At 39.6% G+C, this 12,008-nt stretch overlaps 1 protein-coding gene and 1 long non-coding RNA gene across 6 annotated transcripts in view; one reads left to right on the top strand and one right to left on the bottom strand.

The window, feature by feature from the left end:
• The window catches only part of LOC139992796 (uncharacterized), a 208,635-nt gene that overhangs the window by 72,915 nt on the left and 123,712 nt on the right, over positions 1-12,008 (top strand). The gene's annotated exons all lie outside the window — the stretch shown is intronic.
• The window catches only part of LOC139992777 (dipeptidase 1), a 146,402-nt gene that overhangs the window by 43,697 nt on the left and 90,697 nt on the right, over positions 1-12,008 (bottom strand). For both annotated transcript variants that reach the window (XM_072013965.1, XM_072013966.1), the window contains exons 4-5: positions 2,309-2,589; positions 1,589-1,745 (exon numbers count right to left, since the gene is read on the bottom strand). In XM_072013965.1, coding sequence (XP_071870066.1) covers positions 1,589-1,745; positions 2,309-2,589 — 438 coding nt within the window. The remainder of the gene's footprint in view (positions 1-1,588; positions 1,746-2,308; positions 2,590-12,008) is intronic.

Here is a 12,008-nt window from a genome sequence, read left to right as displayed (position 1 = left end):
AACACTATAAGAGTGAGGATCTGGATCAGCATACACTATACCTGAACTTATATATATACTTATACTTATTTACCTTTACTTATTTCAATATATTTTTCTATTACAAATTTATTCACTCGTTCCTCTATCAGCCAATCTCAACAAATACAAAAATATACGAAATGTCCAAAATAAATATATTTTAATACAATAATATTTATTATAATTTGTGATGAAACTACATAATGTTCCACTCCTTTAATTATGTTCAGGAGAATATAGAAACGCATAAAAGTTCGTCTATTTACAATCGTTATAGTTGTGTTCCGTATACAAATATGCGTATGCAAATAACGCATAGGACGAAATGTTTGTAGCTATCATTTACTTAAAAATTTCGCCAAATGCAATTAAAAACGCCCTAATTAATTTGCACTTATTATCGATCTATCGATATTGACGACATACATATACCAATCAACAATTTGTATTCTTAATTAAACGTTAAATTACTGCACCTCGTGCGATTAAGCACAAACAACAAAATTACCAATTACGCTTTATTCCTTGCATTGATATATCTACGTATATACATTATATATACCAACAATGAAAAAAATTCTAATAATTATCGAACACGTTGTTCCGTCTCTTGCAAAATTTAATTCCAAATATTTTTATTAAATCATTTGGAAATTAAATAATCTCCGATGTTCGATCCCAATTAAAATATACTACTAGACCGAACACACATTTACCAATTAATCGTATTCGGGTATTTAATTAAACACGAAAGCATTATCCGAATTTTTCGATCGACACTGCTGTAGTACTGTATTCGACTCGTACTTAACATTTTGTGATTTCATGCACTGTCTGTAAGCAAACGTGCACAACCAATTTCTATTTCCTCCAGTTCGACAGGTTCTCTCCGAATTTAATTGAGCGCTCCTGGATTACTCCCGAAGGGTTTAAGCATAAACTTGCTTGGGATTTACCGATATGTTCCTTCTGAAGCCGGTCGAATAGTTTCAATCGAAAGTTAGCAGGTTTCGGTGCCATTAAACGGTAAGTAATCATTCCCACCAAAATTGTTCCCGAAGTGAAATTCAAAATGACTAGGAATTTCCAACTGCGTGAGCCAAGTTGCGATGATAATATCGTTCAAATTTTCCACAATAATTTGTATGTTTTATGATCCTACGCTTTGCTATTTATTATCGTTATTGGTTTACATATTAGTTTCTATTTTATATATTATCAATCTTCTCTTTATTACAGAACGCCTACAATAATTCTCTAAAGTTTCATTTTACATGTTCATTTGAAAACAGAGGAGTCGAGTGTCGTTCACCGAGCTACAATAATATTTGTACGGAAAGTCTCTTTAGACGGTAGGTCGAAGACAGTTGTTCAAACAGAAACCGCACGATCGAGGGTCGACAAGGTGCTCGTAAAGTTTGTTTAAAACGCAAAACAATAACGTTAAGTTGGATTGAAGTAATTAAACGCGGAGATCTCGTCACGTTGGCAAAGTTGAAATTGTAATTAGAGATGACTGAAAAAGCTACCAGGGACTGGGTTGGGATCTGTGTTATTTCACGCTCACCTGTGCACCGACGAGACCAGCACGTAATCTAGGAATGTCTGTGTGACTCCAGTCTGATCTAGCCCAAGGATCAACTCTGCCGAGATCGCTGCTCAGATTGACCTCGCCGAGTTGATTGTGTACGAACTTTCTGACGTTCCAGGGCAAATCGTTGTGCCTGAGGAACAAAGCCGTGGAAAACGCTTCGTGAAGAATTATTTAATACAAATCACTCGCTAACTATATTGCTAGATAGGTAAACTATATTGCTACATCTCTTTACATGGATTATCGACTACCTTATGTACTATCCAGGGCCCTTTTACACGATAATTTACCAACTATTCGACACACTACCACTTATGAACTCCTTTTTTATAATTTTACAGCTTTATACCCAACAGAATAATAAGTTGATTTGTAATTTGTACAATTTAGCTGTACAATTTTAGTTTTTTACCTAGCTCGTTATCGATAGTTTGCGACTTCTAAAATTTCGCTAATGATTTTAATTCAATCGTGCAAGAAGGCCTGGACGAAAGAGAGAAAGTAAAATGTAATAGATATTCAACTAATAATTGGAAAGCATTAGAATCTGTGAATTGTTAATTCGTTTATGTCATAGAATAGGTGGCACTCGTAGATGCTTGCGAGAACTGGTAGACTGATTTCACTCGAATTTCGATCGATACCTCCGTTAGCTTTCTGTGACGCGATTCTTCCGTGAATGCACGAGCTTACCCGTCGATCAGAGGCACTTCAGTGAGAATCCTCCTGATCACGTCCAGCCTCTGCTGATGCGTGACAGGCGCGGATTGTAGAAGCAATGGTAGACAAAGCCCTCCGAGAAGCAGAACCGCCACTAGGAGCAAGATGGGCGCCAATACCCGGCATCTTCTGCGAGGACTCTCTTCCCTGCGGTCTTTGCTGCTGCCGCTACTTGGGGAATCCTCACACGGCGGTGGCAGTCGCACTGTGCCGTTGCACGGTGCCACGTCTGGCAGTTCTGTTAGGCACGTCGTCTGCAAACCAGAAATAATTCCTGAATGTTTCTGGGACAAAAACTCAATGGAAATAAGGAAAACTAAAATAATTCACATATAGAATTTTGAACTTAAAATAGATTTTAAACTTTCACGTTAATTCGATCGGACATTTGTGGCCCTCCGGGTTTCGAAGTTGTTTTAATCGAGAGATTACGTGTGTTGGAAAATGTTATTTATGCATTTAAGATATTTTTTTCGTCAATAATATGATTGCCTTGTATGTCATCAGAGGCAAAAATCAAATAAAGGAGTTATATTTCAAATACAACTAATTTATATACACATTTGCAATAATATGGAACGGTCCAAATATTCATGGATGGCAATGTACAAATAATGCATAGTAATATGAAGAGGGAATAAAACTGACCCAACCGTAGAAAAGGATAATGATATTAACTGAATTAATTATGTTATTAATTGGCGATCAAACGAACAATTGTAACTACATTTCCATATTTAATTCCAAGCCGATTTACCTAAATTGCTGTATTCTTTCAATTTTATTGTGAAATGTGAAACTGTAATGCAGTTAAACAAATTTGTGTCCATTGAAACCAGTCATTAACGAGCATTTAATTATCTTTTTGAAAATATCGTAACAGGTCATGGTTGGCTAATTCGCAGCTGAATGAATGGCAACCATAACCTGTTCGTATAAAAAGATAACAACCAGAGCTATACTGACACGTAACCGAGGAGATATCCTCCAGAGCTACCGACTCGCATTGCAGACACCGTGGAACTTTTCTTCGCACTTATCCTAACTCCTATAAAGTAGAGTAAGACTGAGACCGGTTTTCCACGCGTGTCTTCAAATCCTTCTACCATCTACTAACACCCTGAGCACCGATGAAACTTTTATTGGGCTGACACGGAGCAGAGCATTCTTTCTCCCCGTATAATAACAAGTTCGCAACGACTTCAGTCCGATGTTGAATTTATATGATGATTTTAAGCTTCGATTGATGTTATTGAAACGTAGCTTACCTCTGTACTTTACATGGTAAGGATAATTAACGATATTCATAAAAAGTGTAATGTATAAAACGTATATAATTAAATACCTTAAGATTAAGATATTTGATCCATCTCAAATTTAAGGCTCAATGAAACTCAACGTCTCAATGTGAAATATTTGTCGATATTTTTTTGTCTACATATCGTTAAATATGTAAAAACGACGTTCTATATGCACTGAGCTAATACAATAGTTCTTTCTCGGGGGAAATTTCAGTTCTTCCGTATTTATGAGGCAGTGTTTTAACCGAGTTGCTGCGTAATCCTATCTCATTGAGAAGCCTAACGGATCATCAAGTTCCATGCGCTAATTGTCGGTCCTTTCACCGTATAGGTAATTCCGTCCGTAACTCTGGCAGTTTAGGGCAGCATTGTGCACCATGGAAAGCAAGGGAAATCCCAGTTTCATTCGGATTCCTCTCGTTCCGCAATTCTCGGGTTTCTTCTATATACACACGCGGTATCCACTAGAAACTTCGCATCCCTGTGCATCCGCATTATTGTGCGCCATAAATACAGGAAACTCGCTGCTGCCGTCTACACACGACCAAAGGGAGACACAGAGTTGTACGTCAGCCAGATAAAAGTTTCGCCGATGCTCGAAGTGCCAGCTTCTTTCAACTTCCTCGCTTCCGCAGTATAAAAACGTTATATCCAGCGACAACGAGGCGGATTGCGGATGCGGACGAGAAGACCGTTGAAAATTGCTAAAGCGCGATCATCGTCGATCGAAATAAGAAGCCAGGTTCGTGGAAACGTTACGGATGATGGATATTAGGTAGTTGTATAATAAACATACGATATATGAAGTATCGTTTCGAGATAAGTACCTCTTAGTTAGCGTAATTTAAACTATCGCTTAAAATTACAGTACTCTTATTTGTAACCCGTGATCTTGGGAAAACATTTGATAAAGCTGAATGTAAATTGGGGTTTTACAGGGATTACCGGCTAATGGGAAAATTGGATTCATTTAGGCGAAACACACGACCACCTAACGCGTTCGTTCGCGCGAAATTTAATTTTCCTTTTAATTGATCGATACTATTTGGAATTCGTATTCGAATTTCAGTTTTAATTAGAATAGATCTACGATGCATTGGCGTAATGTTCGTATAAACTATTGGGCTGCGTGGCGTTACGGTACGTTAACAAGGAATTTCGTGCTGGTTAAATGTTATTAATGTTACACGCGGTTCTGTCGAAACTTCTCGTAAATAAGCGTTTAATTACACGCGATCGTTGTTTGATATGCGCGGTTTGAAACATGTCGTAACCGACCGTATCTTCCGCATCGATGGATTCGAAGTTTGTGGTCCGCGTTAATTGATGCATTTGTATCAAAGTTCCAATTCGTTACGATGTTTTTCAAACGTAAGGCCGTTTGTATTTCCCGTAATTATTTCATTTCGAACTTTGTTATAACACGATATTTATGCTATACAAAATTTATATACGTATTTACATACTCAATTACATATAATTTTAAATATAATAAAAGTCATATGTTATTTCATTAAAAATGTATCGTGAATAATATCGAAAAGTTATTCACACACGCACACACACGTTGTTTGAAGCTGCGTAAGTAGTATGGTCTACGCTTAGTCCGCGCATAACGTCTTGTTCTACTGACAACTTATACGCTGTCATAATGAAACAGCCGCTGTCTATCTCATCCCAAGTGAGCCCAAAGAATTGATTACTCTCTGAATATCTCAGAGTGTATAATAGTCAGGTGATGCTGTCAGAGTTCTGTGATAATGCGCTCATTCTAAAATCTTTCGGGGCCAAAGCCGCGACCTGTCGTTCGACTTTCGAACTTCCGAACGTTCCCGTGCACTGCCTAGTTGTCTCTGTTCGTCACTTCGTCGCGTCCTTCTTCTTCTTTGTGTATTCTCCTCTGAGATTCCATTTTCTGTCCTCCTGCTTCCTCCTTCCTAGTTACTGGCACATCGCCATGCGTTAACGAGGGAACAAGATGAAACTTCGCCGACAGATATTCCTTAGCAACGGAATTCTCCGTGCACGCTTTGGGAACCGGAATATTCAGCATTGATGTGACATCACGTACACCCCGAGTTCCGGGTTTTCTCTGCGGTCGAACGGTCCTGCTCCTCTGTTCAAGGCCATTCAACCGATCGGGGTCGCCGAATGCCCATGTTTCGTTACAGAATAGAAATTGTCTTCCAATGCAGATAGTGGTTTGATGGATTGCTTACCACTCCTCCGACGACGTTTGCGTTCGTTTGGGTGTCAAGTTTCAACTTGTATCATAATTTTGAAGCTGAAATTTACTGTGTGTATAAGCATTCACTTAAACATCTATCGCACCAAGAATGGAGAGAAGTATTCGATACGTTTTTCGGATATATCGTCAAAAAGAGATTCGTGAAATACGTTAAAAGTACGCTCACCCATATGTGCAGCGACTTTATAGAAACCACTCTTAGTATCTTGCAACTTCATGCTCTTCAGAGAGACCCAGAATTCCATTTTACCGTTCGTTCGGATTTTATCTCGTTTCACAAAGTGTGTCAACATTTTCTACCCATTCAAAGCAATCGAGCAAAGCCAAAATAATTGCCGCACAATAATTGTTCACACTTGTAACTTCGCCTCGTTTGCTAAAGCGGTGCGCTGCAAGAGAAATAGACAAACTAAACGCACGCGGTAGCTGCCAGAAAGTTCCTGTGATCATCTAACGCTTTGAATTCATTGTACGGTAATAATTATCGTCCGTTCGCACGCATCTGGTCACTCTTGACCGGAATAAGAAGAACGAAAATTGGAGTGGGCGACGCTTTCGTGACCGTGGTAATTGTTTGAAAGTTTTTCATTTGAGCTCGTCAGACATTAAGGAAGCACGTTAATTGTGGCAACTGAAAACGAAGCGACGAGATAATGTCGTTAGGGGAAACGTGACGGTTTTTTTTTATTGTAGTTTCCTTCGCGACTCGACCGCGTCCTCGATAAATCAGAATTATTACGCAATGCGGAACCAATTTCGATATCTATCCTCGGGGCGAAATTGCCAATTCATTTCACGGGCTTCCTTGAAAAATTACGATCGTACGGGATAAAAAGTAATTGAAATTTCGGGAATTCTCGCGATAAGGCACCGATCGAGTTTCGACTTTTATCTCGACTAAGTTTACACATTTTACGTTGGATTAAAAAAGTAAATTTTTTAAGAAATCCTTTTCGTCTCTAATCGCGCGTACTGTCTTAGAACGTGGATCTTTTATCCATTAAATATCATAATAAACATTATACTCTACATATTTCGTATATTTGTGCACATTACCTGTATTTATTTTGAGCGTTTTCGCAATTTTAAATTTCCCATAAACGCATAAAAATTCGCGAAAGAAATACTTGCTTTTAATTACTAAGTAACATAAAAAACATAAAATCAACAGAAACCGACCAATCGTACCTTTTGCATGCGGTCTTCGTTTATCTTCTACCATGAAAATGAGTGGATTTCCTATTTCGAACATTAAAGTAGACAATTAAAGATCGCGTCTCTAATGGAGCATTCTCTACAATTGAGTTTTACCAGGTGGTTCGACATAATTATTCGGTCGGAGGGTTGCTTAAGGCGCCTTGCTCGATTGCAAAATCGATTGCCGCCGTAATTCTCCGTTGTTCTGTCGCCTTCCGTTTACGTACTCCTTGCCGTCGTTTTTTGGCCATCGTCTGTTCTAGTAATTAAGGAACGGTCGACGGCGGAGTCGTAAATGGTTATTAAAGGCCGCGTGTTACGGTCGTTATAGAGTTTCTACGAAGGTGGCTTCATTAATTAAAAATTCTTTAAAACTAGTTCCTATGGTTGAGCTTGTGCGATACCCGCGAGACATTTCCCGTGGACTTTGCCGTGGATAAAACGGACCTCGACGCACAAAGTGACTCTTCTCTTTTCTTTTTCTTTTTTTTTTTTTTCTGCATAGAGGAAACTTGTCGGCCAACGAACTTCGCCTAACGTCTGATTTTTTTACGAGTTTCTTAATTGCATAGCCCTGAGATGTCGTAAATTAGCGACTCTCTTTGGATTGAATTTAATTAAATGAATTCCTTGACACATAATTAAAATTCAAGCCTCAGGGCCGCGTCGCTGCGTTTTGTTACAAACACGTGTACACGCGTGCGTTTCGTGATCTGCTTTGGGATTACCGCTTGTGTACAATTACATGCTTTGTGCTGGTTTCGTGAAATTCTCAGGGCGTTAACATTTTGTCGAAGATATACGATGCAATCGGTTTAGACGAATACATTGGAAACTAAAGAATCGTAGCTATTTATTTGCTGGTTACTTGAAATGATTTTTACTTGAAGTTTGTCGATAAACAGTAGCTATTTATTTTTGTCGAAATCGAAATATTAATGTATGTCGGCAATTAAGCAAGTTTCTTAAAGTGACGAGAAGATCCGTTTAATCCAAGAATGTACCAAGCAGAAAAGCAATGGGCATTACGAAATGCAGGTAAATCGATATATTGCTGCGTGAAACGCGAAGCGTGAAGTGTTTATCGAATTAACGGGCATCAACGTTACGGGATTTATGCTGGTAATCAGATTCGTAGTTTGCAAAGCAGATAGCGATTCCGTCGTTTCTGCTGAAGTTACAAATCCATGAATATCATCGAATTCCTGGAGAGAGCCCTCTGTTGTTCTTCGGAGAGGTAATATTATGGAAAGTAGAGCAAAGATTAAAGTGTCTGGACTGGGGTGAGGGTTAGGCAAGGATATGAGAGGCGATCTTATTCGAGTGTCTGCAATTCGTACAAAGAAAAGGAGGGTCAGACCGTGCTGAAAGGTGCCTGCCAGTTAATGGAACTAAGAACCATGCGAATCTGTTACGTCTGGCAAAGGCTTTTCGCTTTGATCCGTCAGCTGCATGTACTTCCGTCTTTAGTCGTCTGAATGCCTCGTCTGGCACTTGATGCGCACTCGTATCTGTATTCGCGCGTTGTTCATTTGTCGTTATCTTTTTCGCCTGTGATATTAAAATCCAAAGCTAACGGACGCTGTTGAACTACTTTCAGTGGAGAGCTTATGATATTATATGATATTTTCTATCGTATCGGTTTAGCTGTGAATAAACAATGACAGTCGTGCAGGATGGTATATCAACTCTCTGTCCATGCCAGCTATATCTATTATTTCAACTAACAAACGGAAACATTACGTACAAAAGGTGTATGATTCTGCAAGAAACACATAACGCGATGACGATAGTTTCTGTTGAAAGGCGAACTTGTTGGCCATACCGATGGTCAACACGGTGGGCTAAAAATATACCTAAGTCAGATATACAATTTTAACCGATCGAATTGCGTTTTGTCGTAGGTAAGCAAGTATACTTTAGGACGATAGTATAACTGTCGCTTCTGGACTCGTATTCATCATCGAACTTTATCTTTAATTACACTTTCATATCTATGAAACCATGCGAAAGCGCATATCTCCGCAGTAAAGCAGCTCCATCGAACACGTACCGCCCCCGAAATACTAAATCAAATGCTTCTCTTCGGAAAAGTTCCGAGAGTCGAGCGAACTGTTCCAAACTATCGACAGCGCGATAGTTTTCATTGAGGACAGTCGCGCAGTTTCTCAGATCCTACCACGTCGACCTCAGGAAGCTCTCACATCGAGGATGACATCGCCCTTCTACATCGTGAACGATGTTCTCCACAATGCTTCGAAGACTATAACTCACGCGTCTTCATCATTTGATCGATTTGACCTCTTAACGCCTGAGTTATGAAGATAAAATTTTGCGAGTATTCTGTTGGTGAGAAAGTAATATCAGTTTTGTGCATATAAAGTGCATTATCTTACGGTGTTGTTTTTTTATTTAATCAGTTATATTCTATCCGTTGTTTTCTACGATTATCCCACCAGTTTCGGAACTTCTGCATGGCAACTTCGAAGAAGAAATTGATTTTCATTGAAAAAATGAACCGAACTGATTGCTTGATATCGCGTCCATTCAAATGATCTCGCAATGCCTCGAAAGAGCAGAAGTCCGTTCCTGCCATATCCGGAGAACGGGTAGAATGAGAAAGAATTTCATCTAACTTACGTCTTTTTTTAAATTTGCGTACAATTGATGGCAGTCAGACTTTGTCAGGTTCCACGTCCACCTGTCAGAACCACGTATTCGAAAATGAGCAGTAGTGTACACAGTGGTTATAATTACTATAATTATAATTTTTACCAAGTTTCACGATATTTCATGGTGTATATATATTTTTTATAGCCACTCTAACACATACCAGGCGCTAAGAAGCTTAATACACGACGCATGGTCTAAGACCAACGTCTTGTTTCTTCGCTAGGTTCAGAAGCTTCCCTCTGTCGTGTACGATTTCGTACACACGGTCTTCGTAAGGATATGTATATATACATATGTGTGTACGCGTGTAAAAAAGGATAGAAGGGAGGAAGGGCCAGAAGAGGACTTGAAAGCCAGCGAACTCAGTCCGAGCATTGTCAAGTTTTCGTATAAATTTCTCCTCGACGTAAATTCAAAGGCCGCCGTTGGTGCACAAAGCCAGCTCGAAGGGGGTAGCTGAGACAGAGCTGGTGTAGTTAGAAGGGGTTGAACGAAGAGAAAAGAGAGGATTCGAGCCAGGACGCAACTGAGGTACTTTCAAGTCTCTCTCCTTACTCCACCTACGCTACCTTCCTCATCCTTCTGCTCGTTCTCCTCCTCTTCCACCATCGTCTTTATCTCCGGCTGCCTGCTCGTTCTCTTAATTCTGCAGCGATTAACGATCCAAGCCGGCGAGAAATTAGTTCTGCTTGTTTTCATCCCCTTCCGCATCCGCCTGCTCTTCTTCGTCAATGTCCTTTCCTTCTCTAAACACCTTACTTTTTGCTCTTCCCAGTAATTATTATTTGCAGATTTGAACGTTCCTTTTGTAGAACTTTTCCGATTTGTTCCCCGGAATTTCCTTCGAGTTTCATAAATTAAACATCGGTATTTCTCGTATTGGTTTAATCTTACAACATAACACCAGAAGACGCGGCGCGACGTACACGACGAGAATCGCGACCGAAAGATACAGTGGAACGGCTCTGTTTATTGCCCACTTCGCTCGATAATTTCAAATAACAGTCGCTCGTTCTTTCCCCGTTGGTATGGAACTCGGTTTTATTGCGGGAATTCTGTTTGGAAATTCTATTTTGTCGGTTAATCCGTCTCAACTTCCGCATCGATTATTGCTCCCTCGATGGGGTTTCGTAGAATTAAACGGATATGGGTGTAACTGCGTTTTACGAAGAGGTCGTCTTTTATTTTAAATTAACAGGTAGATACAGTAACATAACAGGCATTTGATTGCATTTATCTGTGTATGTCTTCCATTGATAATATTACCAGTTGCTCTGTTTTCTCTCCATTCGATGTACCTCGTAGAATTAAATCAATATACGATGGATGATTAAATTGTTATGATCATCTCGTAGTCATCGGCGGTTACACTCAGAATCTTCGACAGTATGTCGACGACATACTCCGAGGTCATCGATATCGGTAAGACGTGCCCTGTTTTACATAATTATCCGAAAATACGTACGTATATGTAATAAAAATTCCTATGGTCTATTTATTAGATCGTCATAACAGCGTCTGCCAGTACGACGAAACGTAATTTTATCTCGCCTATACTACCGCAGGACCATGTTCCGTGACATATTACTTTATAATCCGAACGCATTTACAGAGACTGACATTTCCCTGCTGGTAGCTGGTAATGAGACAAATCGCGTTCGACTGCTCGTCGATGTTTTATTTCGACGGCCACACGTTTCCCGTTGTTTGCTGTGGCCAGAGAACGGCGTGTGTAGCTGTTTCATGTTAATTAGTTTAGTTGGACGGCGTTTGTGTGCGTATCGCTGAACGAGCCGTGAACCCGAACGATTTTCTGGACGTTAAACAATGCGTCCTCCGCCCGCCTCCTATTTACGCATAAAATAAGTTTAAACATGGCCAAAATTCGGCCTGCCATGCCAGCTGGAAATCGCTTCAATTTACATCGTCATGGGAGAACGTTTGCGCTTGTTCGTAAACAAGCTTGGTCGATTTTCGAAGATTATTTGGATGCATAATTCTCGCATACTGGATCCATTCAATCCAGATTTTGCAATTTATATTTTTCGTTCCTCATGTATTGAATAATCCGCTCGAGGAATAATGAGTATTATAAATATCGATCATGTACGGAGTGTTTCGTATAATGCGTGCGACGCATTTCAGCAGTGGTCAAAGGATACAAAAAGTGCTTTACCTGCTTCATAATTACAGTCCTCAATATGTTACAGGGTTATTATGTTTATTCGCTGCAGTTAAGACACATAATATTCTA

The sequence above is a fragment of the Bombus fervidus genome, chromosome 12, assembly GCF_041682495.2.
Source record: "Bombus fervidus isolate BK054 chromosome 12, iyBomFerv1, whole genome shotgun sequence".
Lineage (NCBI taxonomy): Eukaryota > Metazoa > Arthropoda > Insecta > Hymenoptera > Apidae > Bombus > Bombus fervidus.
Note: the sequence above shows the minus strand (reverse complement) of the source record. Positions and strands in the feature narration are given on the sequence as shown.